The 22,187-nt window shown below is 41.4% G+C and overlaps 1 protein-coding gene across 1 annotated transcript; it reads left to right on the top strand.

The window, feature by feature from the left end:
- Nucleotides 1-253: 253 nt before the first annotated feature.
- On the top strand, nt 254-21,770 carry LOC137544843 (keratin, type II cytoskeletal cochleal-like). Its single transcript, XM_068265935.1, has 11 exons — nt 254-700; nt 1,561-1,769; nt 3,011-3,071; nt 3,167-3,262; nt 6,014-6,178; nt 6,287-6,412; nt 13,450-13,670; nt 14,393-14,421; nt 16,093-16,272; nt 17,550-17,635; nt 21,735-21,770. Exons 1-11 carry the CDS (start codon nt 254-256, stop codon nt 21,768-21,770), a joined length of 1,656 nt encoding a protein of 551 aa, XP_068122036.1.
- The last annotated feature ends 417 nt before the right edge of the window (nt 21,771-22,187 follow it).

A 22,187-nucleotide genomic window follows, 5' to 3' on the forward strand; every position in this document is an offset into this window, starting at 1 on the left:
ATTGCTTTTACTGATGAATGTATATTACTAATAAAGGAACGCTATAACATACACAATGACTGTTTTATTTTCTATGAAACAAGGTGGATCTGATGCTACCTAGCTGGAGTCACAAGACGTAATAACAGGCTATGATTTTATGACTACACCAGCTTTATGTATAAAAAGGACCAAACAGTCATTCAAAGACACAAAGAAGGGATTTTAGAGATCTTTACACAAACTGCTCTTTACCTCAGTGAGAAGATCCACCATGTCTCATCACTCCATCCTTGCCCATTCTGGACACAAGCACTTCAGCTCCTGTTCCGTTGCTGCACCTAAACACTCTGGATCCCATAGCTTCTTATCACACACTTCTAAACACTCTGGACATGGTCATAAGACCCATCACAGCTTTTCCAGTGCAAGCGCCCATAATATTGGATCAAAGGGACATAAGATATCAGGTGGAAGTCTCCATTCTGGGAAAAGTGGACATGGACATGGTCATGGACATGGGCACGGACATGGATTTGGTATTGTTGGGCTCGGTCATGGCTTTGGAGGATCATCTGGAGGAATCACTCCTGTTACAGTTAACCAAGGACTTCTGGCTCCACTAAACTTGGAGCTTGACCCAAGTATCCAGAAAGTAAGGACCGAAGAAAAGAACCAAATTAAAGGTCTTAACAATAAGTTTGCAACCTTCATTGACAAGGTAAGACTTTGTGATTTTTGTTCCGATATGTAATATGATGTGTATAAATATTTTTTAAAATGATTACTATTGAATACTTATCTATGGCTTGATTACTGGTTTCTTGATTACTACTATTGCAGAATTAATTGACTCTATTATAAGTAATAAGTCAAATGAATTGCGTTGAAAGAAATCCATGGCTACAATTACTAGGTAATGCCCAATGATGTTGATCTAGGGATTTTATCTGATTGCCATCTGGAGTTGGGAAGGAATTGTTTCCCTTTTGGGACTAATTGGACCATGCCTTGTAAGGGTTTTTCGACTTCCTCTGGATCGACAGGGATATGTGAGGGAGCAGGCTGGTGTTGTACTTTGTTCTCTGGTTGAACTCGATGGACGTATGTCTTTTTTAACCCAAATAACTATGTAACTATGAGTTCTGAAAGAGTTTCTTGAGGTGATATTTTTAGATATATTTTGAGATATTTACATCTCAATTATTTCCTCAGCACTTGGCAGAGAACATTTATCAATTCACTGCAGTCTCTGTCCATCATACAATCTTACAATTTATATTCCCACTACTCTTTAAGGCCAATTTTAAATGGAAGCCAATTAACACATAAGTATATTATTAGACTGTGAGATGAAATCAAGACTTTCAGGAAAACCCCAATGACACATAGTAAAGACTCCTAAACCTTATTCAGATATTGTATTTGATAGGACTCAATCAAGGACTTTAGAATCAGAAGATAAAAGTACCAGCAAACTAATATGTACAGTAGGTATAAGTGGTGGAGTCCAATGCTAAGGTTTGCAGAAGATTTAGGAAACAAATAGTTTAATGTTTTCTATGTGTGTGTTTTCTTAAGGTGAGATTCCTGGAGCAGCAGAACAAGATGCTGGAGACCAAGTGGGCTTTCCTACAGGAGCAGAAGACAGCCAGGTGCCAGATTGAACCTCTATTTGAGGCTTTTATCAGCAACCTCAGGAGACAACTGGAGAGTCTGGAAGGTGAGCGGAGTCGACTGGAGGCAGAGAGAAACAGCATGGAGGGAACTGTGGAAGAACTGAAGAGGAGGTGAGTCATAAAGAAATACCAAAATAGAGATAGCAAGTGGAAGGTTTACTCTGTACGAGGCAAAGAAACCTATCTGGGCCTGGTTTACCAAAAGCAAAGAGAAACCATATTATCTCTGATTATTGAATCATTGGAAATATTTTTTAAATGAGTTGTGTCAACTAATAGAGATGAGCACACATTTAAAATAAATCCACTCCAGATTTAACAGATCACCTATGTGAACCAGTGTTGTCCACTGTTCTTTAACTTTTTTTGTATCAAATACTGTGTGTTTTGTATCTCATTTTAACCACTTACATCCAATGGAATATCATATCCCACAAACTTTCCAGTGTTTGCAGGCAGTCCCGACCTTGTCCTCATATCTTAAGGTCAGCAGAGGGTCTAGGAATACAGGGCAACAGAGAGGTGTTTAAGGGCTACACTTGAAGCATATTTTTATTTTGAAAGAAGCAGACTGGAAGGTAAACTATGGTTATGGAAGGGACGCGGATGTTGTTGTCTTGAGAAGCGCAACTTTTTGAGGACAGTAAGTAGTGAATGGTTAGGGCTTGAACACAATAACATGCTTCTGTCCAGTTTTCAGCAACACATCAATGTTACAGATGGACTGGATGTTGTGGTTTGTGTATATTGATATTCATAGAGACTGTTGAAGGACAATGGACACATACAAATTAGCTGCTGCCAGTGGATTTTATGGGATACATTGAGTGATTTGTAGATGATTTTTGTAGACAAAATGTAATGTCCTCATGGACATTATAAAGTATGGTGTTGGGTGTGCACTATATGAGAGAACACAGTGGCCCTTAGTCAATTCCAGTTTTTTCTTAGGAGATATTTTTTCATCTTCTGTTTAAAATAACTTTTCAGCACTTTTAAGAATTTAAAAAAGGTACCAAAATATGTGAAAGGGTACTGTCAAAAGTGCGTCTTCTTCTTGCTGGTGGCTTAGAGGGAATTTTATTGATAAATAAAGTGATACAATATCACCTGGGAGAAAACTTAGGAGAATAAGTGAATTACATATGGCCCAGTGACTTAGGATGCATTGTATGAGGGAGAAATATGTCTGAGAACGCTGAAAATTAAAATGCCAACCCCTCAAACTCCATCAGCGAGGAGTAAATTACCATAAAGGTGTTTTATTTTACAAGTTTGAAAAGTAGCATTTGCTTCTAGCATTGACATTGTCACCAAGCACACTGTAATTAATAGCAATTATTTCCATGCAGGTACGAAGATGAGGTGAACAGAAGAACAGCAGCAGAAAACGAGTTTGTGTCTCTAAAGAGAGTAAGTCATTTATATCAGCCGCCGTTTGCTGGAAAACACATAAACTAGGCACAATCCTCTCCTTCTGAAGATCACTGACTGACATTTTATTACAGGATGTGGATGGTGCTTTCATGAACAAAGCTGAGCTGCAGGCAAAGGCCGACTCTCTCACTGATGAGATCAACTTCCTCAGGACTCTTTATGATGCGGTAACTCTTCACGTTTATTTGCACACATTCTAATTTTATTTTTACTTTTACAATCATAGGTAGGTTATTATTATTTATTTATAAAGTGCCAACATATTCCGTGGCGCTGTACAATGTAAGACAACAAACAAGGGATACATAATGATACAGACAATGATATACATCATTGTAGCAGCACGGTGGCGTAGTGGTTAACTCTCTCGCCTTGCAGCGCTGGGTCCCTGGTTCGAATCCCAGCCAGGGAACTATCTGCAAAGAGTTTGTATGTTCTCTCCGTGTCTGCGTGGGTTTCCTACGGGCACTCCAGTTTCCTCCCACATTCCAAAAACATACAGATAAGTTAATTGGCTCCCCCTAAAAATTGGCCCTAGACTACAGTACTTACACTACATAATATAGACATATGGCAATGGTAGGGATTAGATTGTGAGCTCCTTTGAGAGACAGTTAGTGATAAGACAATATATATATACACTGTACAGCGCTGCGTAATATGTCGGCGCTATATAAATACTTAATAATAATAATAATAATAATAATAAAAATATGAACACTGGTGATTACAATAGCAAATTTAACATGATGACTAAAATGTATAACAGAGTGCAAGCAATTAAAATAACATTCCATGACACAAAAGGGTGAGAGCCCTGCCCTTGCAAGCTTACAATCTAAAGGAATCGGGTGGAAACAAGAGGTGGGGGAAGTATACAGTAAATGTACAGGCAGTGCGTGATTAGGTTATTTAGTGAGGAGTAAATGTAGATGCGAGGTGAAGGGTGCATGGCCTAAGCTAGAGAATATGCTTGTCGGAAAACGTGGGTTTTGAGGGAGCGTTTAAAGATTTCAAAGGTGGCAGAGTGGTGGATGTGCTGTGGAAGGGCATTCCAGAGGAGGGGTGAGGCACATGAGAAGTCTTGTACCCGTGAATGTGAGGAGGTAATTGTAGAAGAAGATAAAAGAAGCTCATGTGCAGATCTGAGATTGCGGTTGGGTTGATATCTGGAAACTAGTGAGGAGATGTACAGGGGAGAGAGATTGTGGAGAGCTTTATAGGTTAGGGTTAAGAGTATGAACTGGGTCCTGGTTATCAGTTGCATCACTTACTTCTATGTAAAAACCTAAAAGATTAATTGAAACTTGTACAGTCTCCACATAGCATATACAGCTTTAGTTAACCTCCTCAGCGGTAACCCCGAGTCAGGCTCAGATCAGTAACCCCGAGCCTGACTCGTGGTAGTTGCCAGAGGTATGTGCAGAGCCTGTGCGCAGTGGGCATTTGCATTGCAATTCACCTCCCTTGGGATCCAAATGCTTGTTCAAGGTCTATGACTGAAAGTATTAGAGGCAGAGCGGATCAGCAGGACAGTCAGGTAATGTGCAAAAGCAAATAAATATGGAAGCCTCCATATCCCTATCAGGCCAGCTGTAATTCAATAAATACCACTTAACAGTATGTTTTGATATTTTACTTTAGATGGGCTATAGTTTTGTTTTTTTTCAAATAAAACGATGGTGCCTCTGCATCTTGTCTAGTAGATGTTAACCACTTGAGGACCCACCCTTTACCCCCCCTTAAGGACCAGCGCTGTTTTAGGTGATCTGTGCTGGGTGGGCTCTGCAGCCCCCAGCACAGATCAAAGGGCACTCAGAGCGATCAGATCGCCCCCCTTTTTTCCCCACTAGGGGGATGATGTGCAGGGGGGGTCTGATCGCTCCTCCTGGCTGGCATTTTGCGGGGGGGGGCACCTCAAAGCCCCCCTCCGCGGCGAAATCCTCCCCCTCCCTCTCCTACCTGCCACCCCCGGGAGATCTGGGCTGCACAGGACGCTATCCGTCCTGTGCAGCCAGTGACAGGACGTCCCCTGTCACATGGCGGCGATCCCCGGCCGCTGATTGGCCGGGGATCGCCGATCTGCCTTACGGCGCTGCTGCGCAGCAGCGCCGTACAAATGTAAACAAAGCGGATTATTTCCGCTTGTGTTTACATTTAGCCTGCGAGCCGCCATCGGCGGCCCGCAGGCTATTCACGGAGCCCCCCGCCGTGAATTGACAGGAAGCAGCCGCTCGTGATTAATTAGGCTGCAGCTGGCGACGCAATACTGCGTCGCTGGTCCTGCAGCTGCCACTTTGCCGACGCACGGTATAAGCGTGCGGTCGGCAAGTGGTTAAATACAGACAGGGCCAGATTTCTGGAATGGCCACATAGGCCCATGCCCAGGGCAGTTGCTTCCTAAGGGGGTGACTAGACATGTATAAGGGGTTGCTGCATAAGGAAGAGGAAGTTGCAAATGGGAAGCAACACATGGAACATGGGAGCTGCAGGTTGATTGGTAGAAAAATACACTCTTGGCTTTATTCACTCTCACTATGACATACAGACTTTACAAAAGGCATAGAGGCTGTTTTAAGGATCATTCAAATCAAATTACATGTAAGTTATAAGAGTATATAAAATTAAGTGTAACAGTGATAGGTACATTTATATAATGCTTTGTGGAGTCTTAACGTTATAAGTGTGTGTTCATAGCGGTATAATGCAGAGTAAGTGATTGGCAAAGGTAGGTCTAAGATCTTCTTAAATATTATAAAGAAGTGTCATATGCAGTGACCCATCACAAATCACATGCAATAACCTAACATTGTTTTAAATGTAGTTACGTTAAAGTTAATTGAAGATAATTTTTGCTTTACAAAAATAATCTCAATTATGCCATTAATACTAAAATATATATTTTTTAAATAATGCAGGAAATTGCCCAACTCCAGGCTCAGATCTCAGATACGTCTGTGGTGGTGTCCATGGACAACAGCAGAGACCTCGACATGGACGGCATCATCGCTGAGGTCAGATCTCAATATGAAGAGATTGCCAACAGGAGCAGAGCTGAGGCTGAGGCCATGTACCAATCTAGAGTGAGTGTGGTTCTTAATGTTATTATTTACCTCCTTGTTCAATTACTCTAAAAACCTAAGACATTGACAACTTATGTTCAATTGTTTATTTCCCTTCTTTTTCATTAGTTTGAGGACCTGCGCAATGCAGCTGGAAGAAATGGTGATAACCTGCAGAACAGCAAAAATGAAATTGCTGAACTCAATCGAACAATTCAGAGACTTAAAGGAGAAATTGAATGCGCAAAATCTCAGGTACAAAATGTTTTTTCAGTGTTACGTTCCTGGTTTCATCTTATAGTGTTCGGCACTTAGCGGTACATAATTATTTTACCATGATGCACTTTTTATATTTTTTACTTTTGAAAAATGTTGAGACTGCACTAAGATGAAACTAAATATTTAGATTTGTATTTTTTTTTTACTTTCCAAGCAGTAAATGGTTTGCTGTGCACAAAATAAGTATATCATATATCCTGTCTTCTGTTTGTCAGCTCTAGTGATGGCCAGTGATATACTAATAACTCCAAATGCTTTCACAATTAATGCAAATTATATGCAGCCTGGAACAAGCCAATCACATGCACTTCCTGTCAATTTTGATTGGTCCAGTTTCAACCTGCATACAATTACGTTTTCATGAAAGCTGTAATTATTTACATCTTATTGATGACTATCTCCACAGTACCATTGAGATCTCCATATACACTGGTGTGAAAAACTATTTGCCCCCTTCCTGATTTCTTATTATTTTGCATGTTTGTCACCAGTGGCGGCGCTACACTGGGGCTTACCCAGGCTTAAGCCCCAGCTCACAAGCTGTCAGCCCCCCCCAAAAGCCCCCCTGCCTGTACAATCCATAACAGAATGGGCAGCATTCATAAAAATGTTACAGCGGGGGGCGGGGCCTCCAGCCGGGGCATCATTGCCGCACAGCTAATAGAGACAGAGCTGGCTGACAGAGGGAGAGACTCCAGTCCCGCCCCTCAGCTCAGGTATCCAACTGCAGCCCAGCCTTTTCTCCTCTCAGCCTCTATCTTCCTGTCAGCCGGGCTCCAGCTCCACCCCCTCTCTCCAGCACACGAGACACAGACTAGGGAACGAGGCAGCCTGCAGGAAAGTGTAGCTAGTCTGCCACAGATACAAGTGACAGCAGCCAAAGCAGCCAGTCAAGCCCAGCAATGAATCACCACAGAAAGGTTTGGGCTGACAGTCTCACATTCATTGTCTGTAGTTACTGCCTGTGTACCTTCTCCCAGCCTCCGACTGCAGCTCTGACCCAGCTGCTGCGAGCAGGGGGGACAGTATTTCCCTTTCTGAGAGTGTCTCTCCTCTCCTTCCTCATCAGCCCCCAAATTGCCAACATTCACTTGTCAATTAGGTCTGCCTGGAGACTCTTATAAGCACACAGAATGTAATCATCGGGGGAAGGGCGCCTTATGATGTGCACTATCCTCCTGCTGACCAGCCATGAACTGGGGTCAGTTTAACTCATTAGTTTTACCTCCTCTCCACACTTAAAACACAACTGAAGACTGGGAAATAAAGAGATTCACTTTACCTGGAGCTTCTCCCAGCCCCCTGCAGACCTCCTGTTAAAGATCCTCCGGTCCCCCACCGCAGCTCAGTTTATTCACTGCTGACTTACAAGTCAACGGCCACTGTGCCTGCGCAGCTCTGGCCACACGCATCCTTGTTTGCGCTCCTGTGGCCGGCAGTGTATTGCGCAGGTGCAGTATGAGAAAATCTGTACTGCGTCTGCAAACGAGTACAAACTGAGCCTGGCGGGGGATCAGAGGATCGGTTCAGGTAGGTGTGAACACAGGATGGCTGCAGGGGGCTAACAGAAGCCCCAGGTAAGTGAATCACTTTGTTTTTATTCAATCTTAAGGTCCACTTTAAGGTGGCCATACATTTCTCGACTTTTTGGCTGATCAACCATCCGATTTGATTATCAATGCGTGACCGATGATGCAACCAATTTCGGGGCGAAATTGGCTGCTTGTATTGATCGGACATGATGAAAGATGTCGGGCCGTCGTGGTTGATCAGGTGTACAGCTGTAACCGCGAGCAATATCAGGACGAGCAACGAAACCCCCAGCACTGTCCCCTCTAAAGTCAAATGTGTACTATTATTAATGTGTCCGCAGCTGGCTCCATCCACAATCTGCATACATTTGCCTACGTTACTGCGGCAACCACCTGGGGCACGTGTATGCAGATTTCGGACGAAGCCCGCAGCGAACACAGACAGGTAAAGTATAGTGCAACAGGAAGGAGGGGGCAGCGTCAAGGTGGTGGATGCGGTGTCACAAGGTTGATTCCCAATCGATATCAGCATAAAATCGATCAGGAATTGGCCTGCAGTGCATGGGCTGCCAACTGATCTCTTTCTAATTAGATTCAATTAGAGAGAGATTTGTCGATTGATTGAATCTGCCCATCATCGCCTGATGTATGGCTACCTTTGGAGTGCTGCCAGATTACGTGTGTTTTGGGGGGAAACTACGGTGGTGTTTAAACTTCCCCGGCAGGCCCACTTACACCACTGTCTCTCCTTACATGCATTTACTGAGGAAACGCTGTCTGTCATTACGTGCATTTACTGGTGAAAGGCTGTCTGTCATTACGTGCATTTACTAGTGAAAGGCTGTCTGTCATTACGTGCATTTACTGGTGAAACGCTGTCTGTCATTACGTGCATTTACTGGTGAAAGGCTGTCTGTCATTACATGCATTTACTGGTGAAACGCTGTCTGTCATTACGTGCATTTACTGGTGAAAGGCTGTCTGTCATTATGTGCATTTACTGATGAAAGGCTGTCTCATTACGTGCATTTACTAGGGAAACGCTGTCTCTCATTGCATGCATTTACTGGTGAAAGGCTGTCTGTCATTACGTTCATTTACTGGTGAAACGCTGTCTCTCATTACGTGCATTTACTGGTGAAAGGCTGTCTCTCATTACATGCATTTACTGGGGAAATGCTGTCTCTCGTTACGTGCATTTACTGGGGAAATGCTGTCTCTCGTTACGTGCATTTACTGGGGAAATGCTGTCTCTCATTACATGCATTTACTGGTGAAATGCTGTCTCTCATTACATGCATTTACTGGTGAAAGGCTATCTGTCATTACGTTCATTTACTGGTGGAACACTGTCTCTTATGTGCATTTACTGGTGAAACGCTGACTCTCATTATGTGCATTTACTGGTGAAACGCTGACTCTCATTATGTGCATTTACTGGTGAAACACGGTCTCTCATTATGTGCATTTACTGGTGAAAGGCTGTCTCTCATTACGTGCATTTACTGGGGAAACGCTGTCTCTCATTACATGTATTTACTGGGGAAACGCTGTCTGTCATTATGTGCATTTACTTCATTTTTTTATGTAACTACATTAGCTGGTATAACTACATTACAGTTAGCCCCGCCCACATGACATCATGACCACGTCCATTTTTCACCGCGGCTCGTAATTTCTCCTATGAGCCCCGCCTGCCAGCCACTGTGCCCCTTTTGAGCCCCCCCAAAAATCTGAAGCTGGAGCCGCCGCTGTTTGTCACACTTAAATGTTTCTGCTCATCAAAAACCGTTAACTATTAGTCAAAGAACATAATTGAACACAAAATGCAGTTTTAAATGATGGTTTTTATTATTTAGTGAGAAAAATAACTCAAAACCTACATGGCCCTGTGTGAAAAAGAAATTGCCCCCTGAACCTAATAACTGGTTGGGCCACCCTTAGCAGTAATAACTGCAATCAAGCGTTTGCGATAACTTGCAATGAGTCTTTTACAGCGCTCTGGAGGAATTTTGGCCCACTCATCTTTGCAGAATTGTTGTAATTCAGCTTTATTTGAGGGTTTTCTAGCATGAACCGCCTTTTTAAGGTCATGCCACAACATCTCAATAGGATTCAGGTCAGGACTTTGACTAGGCCACTCCAAAGTCTTCATTTTGTTTTTCTTCAGCCATTTAGAGGTCGATTTGCTGGTGTGTTTTGGGTCATTGTCCTGCTGCAGCAGCAAAGATCGCTTCAGCTTGAGTTGACAAACAGATGGCCGGACATTCTCCTTCAGGATTTTTTGGTAGACAGTAGAATTCATGGTTCCATCTATCACAGCAAGCCTTCCAGGTCCTGAAGCAGCAAAACAACCCCAGACCATCACACTACCACCACCATATTTTACTGTTGGTATGATGTTCTTTTGCTGAAATGCTGTGTTACTTCTACGCCAGATGTAACGGGACACGCACCTTCCAAAAAGTTCAACTTTTGTCTCGTCGGTCCACAAGGTATTTTCCCAAAAGTCTTGCCAATCATTGAGATGTTTTTTTAGCAAAATTGAGACGAGCCTTAATGTTCTTTTTGTTTAAAAGTGGTTTGCGCCTTGGATATCTGCCATGCAGACCATTTTTGCTCAGTGTCTTTCTTATGGTGGAGTCATGAACAATGACCTTAATTGAGACAAGTGAGGCCTGCAGTTCTTTAGATGTTGTCCTGGGGTCTTTTGAGGCCTCTCGGATGAGTTTTCTCTGCGATCTTGGGGTAATTTTGGTCGGCCAGCCACTCCTGGGAAGGTTCATCACTGTTCCATGTTTTTGCCATTTGTGGATAATGGCTCTCACTGTGGTTCGCTGGAGTCCCAAAGCTTAAGAAATTGCTTTATAACCTTTACCAGACTGATAGATCTCAATTACAGTACTTTGTTCTCATTTGTACCTGAATTTCTTTGGATCTTGGCATGATGTCTAGCTTTTGAGGTGCTTTTGGTCTACTTCTCTGTGTCAGATAGCTCCTATTTAAGTGATTTCTTGATTGAAACAGGTGTGGCAGTAATCAGGCCTGGGGGTGACTACAGAAATTGAATTCAGGTGTGATAAACCACAGTTAAGTTATTTTTTAACAAGGGGGGCAATCACTTTTTCACACAGGGCCATGTAGATTTGGAGTTTTTTTCTCACTAAATAATAAAAAACATCATTTCAAACTGCATTTTGTGTTCAATTATGTTATCTTTGACTAATAGTTAACGGTTTTTGATGAGCAGAAACATTTAAGTGTGACAAACATGCAAAAGAATAAGAAATCAGGAAGGGGGCAAATAGTTTTTCACACCACTGTAAATTCAGCCCCATAAGCATTTGTAGATAGGTGAATAGCTATATTCAAAAGGGGAACTATACTGAATTGTTACAAGTTCCCCTGGCTCTACCATTTTCACCTGAAAGACATATCCATCACTGAGACCTGTGGCCTTCTAACGGACTAAGAACTACTATAGTATATAATCATAACTGATTTCATAGCAATCCAACATAGTTCTGTGAAATATTGATTTTATCTACCCTAATCATTCATACGGTCTGCACTAAAAATCATAAAGCCAGACGTTGCTGGGAACCCTGAGCTGAAATTCCCCATAGTGGCTTCTGTCTTTTGTCTGCTATGTCCATTTTGGCATTAGATAATCTAGGGATGTTTGAGGGTGGCCTGTCTTAGCTATCCTCAAGTATAGCCAATTCTGGACAGTTAATCCATTTTTTACACATACTGTATACATTTCTACAAAGTTACAGTAGGTGTCATAATGCACTTACTATATACAACATATGGTCACTGCTCTATTACTTCCATTGACATCTACTGTAAGTTATACAAAATAAATGTAAAAGCGGATTGTCTATATATGTTACCTAAAGTTTAGATAGTTTACACAGCATATCTATCTGCAAACAGCTTCAACAGAATATGATTATTTCTTCCTGTGATACAATGAGGGCAGCCATGTTCTGTTTGTCACAGGCTGCTATCAGCTATCAGGAGATGCTATCAGCTTGCCTCTGAGTAAATCCAGTCCCTTCTCCTCCCCTCTGCCTCTGAAATCAATGGCTAGTAACACCTCCCCCTCCTCCTGCCCAGACTGAGCTCCAGTAAGCCCTTGCTACTGTCTGAAAATGCCAAGGCACTGTGAAAAATGTGGGGAGGCTTGTTTAGTTTATAGGGAATTAGAGCCTTAAAACAAAACAAAAAAAGTATTTGGCTTGAGGCATGCCCTGTAAACTATATGAAAGGAACACAATTATGCAATGAGTAAGGCCTGGTTCACATTAGCGTTCCAGGTCCGGCTTCCCCGGACCCGTAACACTCCGTACACAGCGGATGGTGAATGGATACATTGTTAATCAATGTATCCATTCACACTCGTGTGACCGTCCGGATCTGGATCCGATCTGGGAACGCAGCCCGGGGACGTTCCGGCTTTTTTCCAACTTGCTGCATTTTTGCCGTACGTCCCCGTGCGGCTGCGGACCCAGGCCGGATCCTGACCCGAACATGCGGCCATGCTGTGCAATGAGAAACGGATGTTTCTCATCACACTGGCAATAAGACCGGATGCTTCCAGCACCAGTCCTATCCCACTTGGGGGGCCCGGACTACACGCCGGTATCCCTCATGCTTGCGGTGCCTTTCCGGCACTGCAATGTATCTAGTTCCGGCTACTTTATTGTAGCCGGAACTGATAAATTCCGGATCCGCAACTTGTGGCCAGCCCAGAGACCCCTACGGTCTCTTTGCGGCCCCCGGACCCCCGGACACTTGCGGAAACTTAGTGTTTATCTCAGATCCACTTTAAGGAAAGAACGGATGAATTGCTGAGATTTGGCGATACTGTACACGGAAATACAATACAAGGGTAATGTAATTTTTTTTTATTACTAAAAATGTATTTTTAAAAAATGACAATAATGGTAGCCATTTACTTCCTAGGCCCATACAGCTATAAGGGCATCAAAGCTCTAATCTTCCAATCTAGTCTCTATTAGTATTGGTGTTCAAATGCAGCATAATGAATTCAGAACATCTGAATAATGCTAAACAGCACACTTCAGTACCATTTCAGTACTGAACAAGCAGACACAGTCAGGGGGAGTTCACTACTTGCATTTCAAGGTGTATTTCATGTGACTCCGATACTTCCTCTTTCCAGCTTTGGAAGGAGGAAGCATCGGAGTCACGAGAAACACACCATGAACTGCAAGTAGTGAACTCCCCCTGACCCTGTCCACTTTTTCTGCACTGAAATGGTACTGAAGTGTGGTGTTCAGCAGTATTCAAGTGTTCTGAATTTGTTATGCTGAATTGGAGCACTAACACTAATCTTAATTAGTGTTGAGTTAAATAATATGGTTTTATAAGCTGACCTCTCTTTTGACCCATTTTAAACTCACCTGTCACATGCTCTTCCTTCCATATTGGCCATTTTCACACATGCTACAGCGCGCTGCACTGGAAGCCGCCATCACTGAGGCAGAGGAACGTGGAGAAGCAGCAGTCAGAGATGCCAAGCATAAACTGGGTGAACTGGAAGGTGCTCTACAGAAGGCTAAGCAGGACATGGCTCGCCAACTGAGAGAGTACCAGGAGCTGATGAATGTCAAACTTGCCCTGGACATAGAGATTGCCACCTACAAGAAGATGCTCGAAGGAGAAGAACACAGGTGAGATTAGCATCTATAACATTTCAGCATTCCTAAATCATAGTAGTGTCACAATGTTTCTGTAAAAAAGAGTAAGACCATAATTGTAAAGCCCATTACCCACTTTTGCATTTTTTAGACGTGATTTTAACTCCAATTTATGGAAAACGGAAAACATCAGAAGTGCATTGAAAGCACTGTTTGATGAGCTACAGCCACACATGCATTTCAATTGGTAATGGAGTCACAACGCTGGGGAATAGACAAAAATGGGTAGAGTGCAAAGTGCATAGAATCACAGGTTTATGCATGTCAATGGATGCATTTTAAAAAATGCAATAAATCGTATTGCAATGTGATTATGAGTTTTTATTCACAATACAGTCGTGCATCTAGAAATTTCCCAGAAAACATTTCTACATCCTTTGTATCATAAAAACTCATCGTAAAAAAAGCGTTACAAAAAATGCATTGAAAAACACATCAAAGTGCATGTCAATATTTAAAATATTGTGTACATATTTTTAATGCATTTTTGAAACGTGAATGTGAGGAAGGGGCCTAATATAGCCACAGTGAAGTTATTCTAGAGAAGCTGAATAATTGTAGCACAGAAATTATTCTAGGTTAATTGAAGAATTGTAGCACAACGTATTTTTATTTCAATATTTGTCATTGTTCAACTATTTTCTTATTATTTTAAATGTTGATTGTGATTACTGTTTTTCCTTCCAATTTTCCAGATTGGCTTCTGATGGTCATGTTAATATCTGTAAGTAAATTGAAGCATTACTATTCAGTTTCAATGGTGCTGATTACCCTGAAGTCCCTTAACTAGTTCACAACTTGGGAGGGTCACAACAAAGTTAAAAAATGTTTTCATTTGAATTAACTAAATGTGGACAGTCAGAGCCTATTCTCTTACTGTACCTCAATTCAGTAAAAAAAAAGAAAACCCAAAATTAGCAGACACTGTCTCCTTGATTGTATCAAGGCTTCATTTTTCCACACCTAGCATTCAAACTGTTGATGCCCTTGAATAATAAAAAAGCATTCAGTCCCTTTTTGAATGCAAGCAATGAATTTGCAATAACAGCTTCCTGTGGTAAGATATTCTACATCTTAAAGTCGACCAAGGTTGCAACATTCGTTATCGTTGAGCAACATTAATGGTCAGTGACAAATGGTGAGTGACAGGGGCAGAAACTCACCCGTTCGTCCGTAAATCATTTATCTTTTGAAACTCTCCCCCCTCTCTCAGCAAGAATGCTGCAGTTCTGCAGCCAACTGGTGGGGTCGAGCCAAGAGGATGGTCACAGAGCTTTGGTACACTTTAGAAAAACATTGCTAATGCAGTTTTGCAGAGGAAGGGGGCAGAGTTTTAAACGAAAAATGGTTTATGGAAAAGAAAGTGAGAATCTGCCCTGCCGCCCACTGATTCTAGTAGAGCTGAAAAATGTCTGTAGAGTAAAGGTTTTTTGGTCTACAACCTTTGGTCATCTTTAACCATTCTTACTGTGAAGAACCTCTTTCTAAACAGATGGTAGTTAAATCTCATTTCCTCCATGTGTACAATATGTCATCTTGTCCTTTGTACAGACAAAGGGATAAAATGCTCACTTGCAAGGTTTTTATATTGCCCTTGGATGTATTTATACATGTTAATTAGATCACTTCTAAATCATCACTTTTCCAAGGTAAATAAGCCCAGCCTGTCTAAACCTTTCTTGGTGGGAGAGACCCTTAAATTCCTTCGATTTAGTTGCCTATGTACCTGTTTTAAAACTTCAATGTCCATCCTATAATGTGGTACCCTAAACTGTAAGTCATACTCCAGACATGGCATCGCAAAGATGTAGCATAGTAGTGTCTCCTATTTTCATTTCCAGTTTTATGCATCCAAAAATGTTATTGGCTTTAGCTGCTGCTGACTTGTATTGAGAACGGTTGCTTAAATCATTATCAACCAGTATTCCCGAGTCCTTCTCAAAGTTTGATGTTCCCAGCTGTATCCCATTTATTTTAAATTTTGCTGTGCCATTGGCAGGACCAAGGTGCATGGTCTTACATTTATCAACATTAAATGTAATTTGCCAAATACCTGAAAATACTGTATAGCTATGCTGTTATGGCTTCTAAGCAAAAATCATTACTGCTGATGGTGCCTTGAAGATTTCTGCTCTCAGTGACTCTGTATACAGAAAGACTTTTGCTCACTTACCATACTCCCATTTTTAGAACAGAAAGGGTAAAGAAATCTGATTAGCAGGAGCCTAGCCTGTAATTAAGACTTAAAAGAAGTTCAAATCTCTATTCAACTCAAGCCAAAGCTTCTATATAATACTTCATGATAGCCCATGGAGATACTATTTTGAAATGCTCTTTTTAGAAAAGTGTTTGCTTCCTGTTGAATTTTAAGAGAATGTTCCCCTTTTTGTCCTAGCTGTGCTGCACTCCAGCTCTGGAGGAAAACACCATTCAGGAGGTCACCATGGAGGACAACATGGAAGTCATCATGGAGGACATCATTCATCAGGACATCAAGGAGGGCATAATCAACATCAACATCACAAAGCAGGGTTCACCTCTATCAGCCATGTCTCTAAAATGAAACACCACTCTGGTCATCATGGGCACCACTGTTAAAATACACCACATCTGTGCAGTAACCACATTCAAAGGGCCATATTTCCAAAATCAGAAGTTGGCTTATATCAAAATAATATTAGAATAGTTAGAGAAATCTATGCAATAACAAGAGCTCAGGTAACGTTATGATGGTGAGGGAGACCTTTCCTTGCACACAACTGATGTCCTGCTCACCAAAGTCACTGAAAGACACATCAGTTATCAACCCTTCATCTGAAATGACCCGTGACCTAAAACTTTTGTTCTCACTAAATAACAAAAAATAATGAACAGCACACATATTTCAAGTTTGAAGTAGCCAACATTTTATGGTTAGTGGCCCTTTAATGCTCAACATTCATATATATACATAGAAAAATTACATATAATGAAACTTTTATCTTCTCCACATAATTATGTAACCTTCTGTATTTAAATCTCACTGCAATGCACATCCTTTGGAGATGGATAAGGAAGACAGCCTCTGTCTAGTACCAGCCAACCCTCCTCTCTAGGATAGAAACCCAACAATTAATTGGTATTTTTTAATTGCTGATGACTTTTAGTCATCTATCCATTTCGTTTACAAGTTTTTCACCTTTCACTTAAGATACTGTCTTTACTGTTGCTATTCCCTTGTCCAAATATTATGGGCATCAAGCAATGCTCTGTATATAAAACAATTTCCTAATAGCTTGACAAAAAAACCCTCTGCAATATGCCTAATTTAATAGCAATGTCATTGTCTTCCATTCATTCATCTTGGCTTAGTCATCTCTCAAGGTTATATGAATGCTTTGCCCACGAAATAATAAATTAGTTGCGTAACTCCTCTTATTAAAAATGGAAGGTATATCTTCAGGGGTTAAAAATGTTTGGCCTTTTCTGATGTTTGGATGTTTAAAGTGAATCATTAAAAAAAAATAAACTGCCTTTCCACAGAAATGGATTGAGATGAAATGGAGCCCTAGGTAAGGTAGTAGCTTTGCCCCCCTGGTCCTTTTGGTAATCTGAGATGGGAGAGGGGTTAGAGAAAATTTCAGTTGCGCCCCTTTGCACCCACTAGGCCCCAGGCATTTACTTTGGTTGCCTGGTAGATGATCCTGCTCTGGGAAGGACTTCATAAACAGGGCATTTTCCTGCCTGACTCCAGTATATCTGAATCTTCCCTTTGCTAGTAACTGTGTCAGATGACAAAGCTTATTTCTGAAAATGCTACCTATGAGTTGGCAATTTACTTTTATGAGTACTTTTTTTCATTAATGTCCTTAGGCAGCTTAAAAGATTACTCTAAATCTGACAATACTAGTGCTGAAAGTCCTTTCCCAACAAGCAGGAAATGTGCTCATATATGGCAAGTAGGAATGCCAAACTGTCATAATGATTTAAGATTGAGGCATCCCGTTACTACCAATGTCCATATACAGTAGCAGCTTTAACTGGGATAAAGGTTTTCCAGTCAGCCAGATATAACTATATGGTGCATCTACTGCTTCAAGAATTTTTCTGTATTTGATAGGATAGCTTTTCACAATTCCAAGCTGTGTGGTGGTCACCCAAGAGAAACATAAACATAAATGATAGAGAGTACACTTCGGTGTAAAATCTTAGCCTTTATAAAGACATGCTGTAGGATGTTTTACATTGGAATCCCTCTAACAATCTGTAGAAACAATAAAGAGGAACTTCAGCCTAAACAAACATACTGTCATTAAGTTACATTAGTTATTTTAATTAAAATAGATAGGTATTATAATCTCTTACCCACCTTGTTTTAAAAGAACAGGCAAATGTTTGTGATTTCATGAGGGCAGCCATCTTTTTGGTTTAAAGGTGACAGGGAGCAGGAGACACAGTTCCAACTGTCCTGTGTGCTGATCACCCCTCCTAGTTGCTAGGCAACGTGAATAACAACATAGGAAATCCCATCATGCTCTGCACAGCATCAGGGAAAAAAAGCCCAGGCAGTTTTCTTTAATGGGTGGAGCTTAGCTAAAAATGCAGCTAAAAATTATGCATTGGTAAGAAAAACAAAGTTCTGATGCTGTGAAACTGTTAAAGAAACACCAAGCCTTTTTCAGTTCTGCAGAGTAGATTTTTAGTCTGGAGGTTCACTTTAAGCATGATGGGTCCACTAAAAAGACTCTAACCGCCTTATAAGGACATCGGATTCCATGCAGCACGTCTTCCGTGACTGTGACAGGTGCTCCTTATAAGGTAGTAACCTAATCTATAAGGTGGCAGTGCATTGAGAGCAACGTATTAGCTAAGTGATTATTATATATTACGGTTATGCAGAATAGAATGCCTCACAGTGGAAGCTGCATAACATAGGCATATGATGGTCTACTGAATACTGATCAGATTGCACTGCGGCGTGTGCACAAAATTTTGAAATTTTTTTTAGTACTTTTCTATATTCTTATAAACAGCATGCCTAGAGAAAGATTCCATATTTGTATTCAGTTTAAGACAGATTAGTCGTAATGAAGTCGGACAATTAGTTTAGTTCCAGATGTATAAACAGGTTATTTATTGCTATGTACTGCTTCACTTGAAGTGATCGCTAAAGCCACACTGACGAGACACTGGAATACAAGGGAACACCCAAGCAGCTCAGAGTGACCAAAACCACTAGGAAAGTATAGGGGGACCAAAAGCTCTCCTACTAAAAAGCAACACTCAGTGAAATTTGCTTTCCTAAAACAGAAGGTATTTGCGATAATTCAGCATCAAGTGAGCAGCTGTGGTTACCCACAATGCACCACTACTGAATATGCAAATTGTCTCTCAATTTCCAGATTCAGCAGTGATGCATTGTGGGTAACCACAGTTGCTCACTTAAAGCTGAATTATTGCAAATTCCTTCTGTTTTAATAAGGCAAATTAGACTGGAATACAAGGAAAATCCTTAATCTTTGCATAATATTGTTCCATCATTCCCTGTACCAGATCAATCCACATCACAGTCCATTCAAGCTGACGTCTTGTAATTTGTCGATATTGGGAACTGCATTTGTTTACTTGTGCATTGCAACAACAGAAATCGTTGTTTTTTTTTTCTATGTGTGCATATCAATAAAAGTCTCTCTTTTGCTCATATTAGACTCTGTATTTATAAATCAATGAAGTGAAATGTATTTACAAACCTAAGATAGTGACATTGAAATGTAGATGTTCACAAATAACCTTGAAAATCGTAAGGACCCTTCCTTAGGTTGTAGTGGCTGCGTAGGTTGCAGGGGTGTAACTACAATGAAATAGTTTCTGCGACTGCAGGGGGTCCCAGAGCTGTAAGGGGGCTCCAACTACTACTTCATTCCCTCTGATAAAGAGGCCCATCCTTCCGAATCAGGTGTTTTTGTGACTACATTTGTTATGGGTGTGAATATTATGATGGTCACACTTGTTTTATGACTCTAGCAAGATGACACCCAGGCTGTGAGGGTCACAAGTGATTGGCAAAGGAAAGGGTGTGAACATTGGAGGCCTCATCAAAGCTTTGCTTTATTTACAGTTACATTTTACATTCACACCCGTGCTGGGTTGCCAATTTTTGTGTACAATATGTAGTACTGTTGCAACAGCCATTGGTGTAACTATAGCCAGGGCAGACATAGGCCAGTGCAGGCTGTGCAGATGCACAGGAGTCCCATGTACTCTGAGTCACATACAGATGCACCACAGTCAGGGCCAGATTATCCTCAGGGCTGGATTTCTGGAAAGGCCACAAAGGCCTGGGCATTGGGCGGCTGCAGGCCAAGGAGTAGCTGGACATTAAGGAGGGGTTACTAAATATAAAAGAGGAGGGTGAGAATGGGGAGCAATGCATGAAAAAGGGAAACTGATGCTCAAGGGAACTGTTCTTGAAAGAAATGTGCTGCTGTGCATGGATGATACACATGGACAAGGGGGCTGCACCTGGGATGGAAGGAGGGCTGCTGTACATGGATGATACACATGGAAGAGGGGGCTGCACATGGGGTGGGAGGGGGGCTGCTGTACATGGATGATACACATGGAAGAAGAGGGGGCTTCACATGGGATAGGAGGGGAGCTGCTGTACATGGATGATACACATGGAAGAAGAGGGGGCTGCACATGGGATAGGAGGGGAGCTGCTGTACATGGGATTGGAGGGGAGCTGCTGTACATGGATGATACACATGGAAGAGGGGGCTGCACATGGGATGGGAGGGAGGCTGCTGTACATGGATGATAATCATGGAAGAGGTTTGCTGCACATGGGATTGGAGGGGGCTGCTGTACATGGGATTGGAGGGGAGCTGCTGTACATGGATGATAATCATGGAAGAGGTTTGCTGCACATGGGATTGGAGGGGAGCTGCTGTACATGGATGTTACACATGGAAGAGGGGGCTGCACATAGAATGGGAAGGGCCCTGCTGTACATGGAATATACACATGAAAGAGGTGGCTGCACATAGAATCGGAGGGGCGCTGCAGCACAAGAAAGGGGAATCACAACATACTAGGCCTAGGGGCACAAAAAGTATAAATGGTCAATTATACTGTAAAATCGCTAGATGTATGAGCACCTTAAAGTGGATCCGAGATGAACTTTGACTCATTGCATAATTGTGTTCCTTTCCTATTGTTTACAGGGCATTCCTCAAGCCAAATACTTTTTGGTTTTTGTTTTAATACTCTAATTCCCTATGAACTAAACAAGCCACGCCCACAGGTTTTCAGAGAGCCAAGGCACTTTCAGACAGTAGCAAGGGCTCATGGGAGCACAGTCTGGGCAGGAGGAGGGGCAGGTATTACTAGCCAGAGATTTCAGAGGCAGGGGGAGGAGAGAGGAGGAGGGGGGATTAGGTTTTTTTGCTCAAGATGCAGATAAGTCTGCCTCTGTGAAATGTTTACAAACAACATGGCTGCTGTCATTGTATCATAGGAAGAAATAATCATATTCTATTGAAGCTGTTTGCAGCTAGATTTGTTGTGTAAGCTATCTAAACTTTAGATAAGATATATAGACATGTTACTTGTTATGGTTAGTTTTTCATCTCGGATCCGCTTTAAGTTTAACCATTACACTACAATATTCCTCAAACTAAGCTTTAGGTCTACTGAACTGATAAGACTAATGTTAGTATCAGAACTGTTTAGAGAAAAATGTTGAAGTTAGTGTCATGGAAATTTATATGTAAGGGTTGAGGTTAAATTCAGCTTTGTTTCAGAGCATGGATTAAAATCAGAATATGAATGTACAGAAGCCCTGCGCAGGAAAGCATCAAAGTTTTGCTGTTGGACATAATGATGTTAGTTATGCCCATCGTAAGCTTCAAAGTTCATACAAAAATGTAGACATTTCTTAAAGGACACCCGAGGTGAAAGTAAACTAATAAAATAAACAAAATGACTTTTTAAGATATTCCACAGTTTTATTTTATATTTCAATATACTTAAGTTTTTACTGTTTTACTGTTTTAGCTCAATGACACATTCATTGAAGTATGCCAGAGCTAACATCTATGACCTATCGACCCTTTTTATCTCTTTCCTGCTCTCAGAAGCCATTTTCAGCTAGGAAAGTGTTTTATGGTTTTAATTTCTTATCAGTGTGGGTCACACTGTAGTCTGACCCAGTCCTGACTCAGACAGGAACTGCCACTTACATAACTGATGTTTAACTCTTTCAGGCAGAGAAAGAAAAAAAGGAACACAGCATAGTTATTTGTGTGCTAGGCACTGTACATACACATGTCTATCTCATCCTGTCACGTCACCTCGGGTATCCTTTAAGTTTACGTTTTGAGATGTAATTTTCCTTCTTAAAAGCACTGGTCTTTAAAAGTGAACCTGTTGTGAAATTTAACTTATGAGATCATTTATATAAAAAAGTTATTGTTTTTTTTTCCACAAGAAAACATATAGTACAATACA

Source organism: Hyperolius riggenbachi, chromosome 2 (genome assembly GCF_040937935.1).
Source record: "Hyperolius riggenbachi isolate aHypRig1 chromosome 2, aHypRig1.pri, whole genome shotgun sequence".
Lineage (NCBI taxonomy): Eukaryota > Metazoa > Chordata > Amphibia > Anura > Hyperoliidae > Hyperolius > Hyperolius riggenbachi.

What these genes read in the sequence shown, in the direction of transcription:
- LOC137544843 (XM_068265935.1), top strand. Translation starts at nt 254, where the DNA reads ATGTCTCATCACTCCATCCTTGCCCATTCTGGACACAAGCACTTCAGC. An exon ending in AGTTTGTGTCTCTAAAGAGA is followed by an intron (nt 3,072 to 3,166) that starts GTAAGTCATTTA and finishes ATTTTATTACAG; the next exon opens with GATGTGGATGGTGCTTTCAT. An exon ending in TCAGGACTCTTTATGATGCG is followed by an intron (nt 3,263 to 6,013) that starts GTAACTCTTCAC and finishes TAAATAATGCAG; the next exon opens with GAAATTGCCCAACTCCAGGC.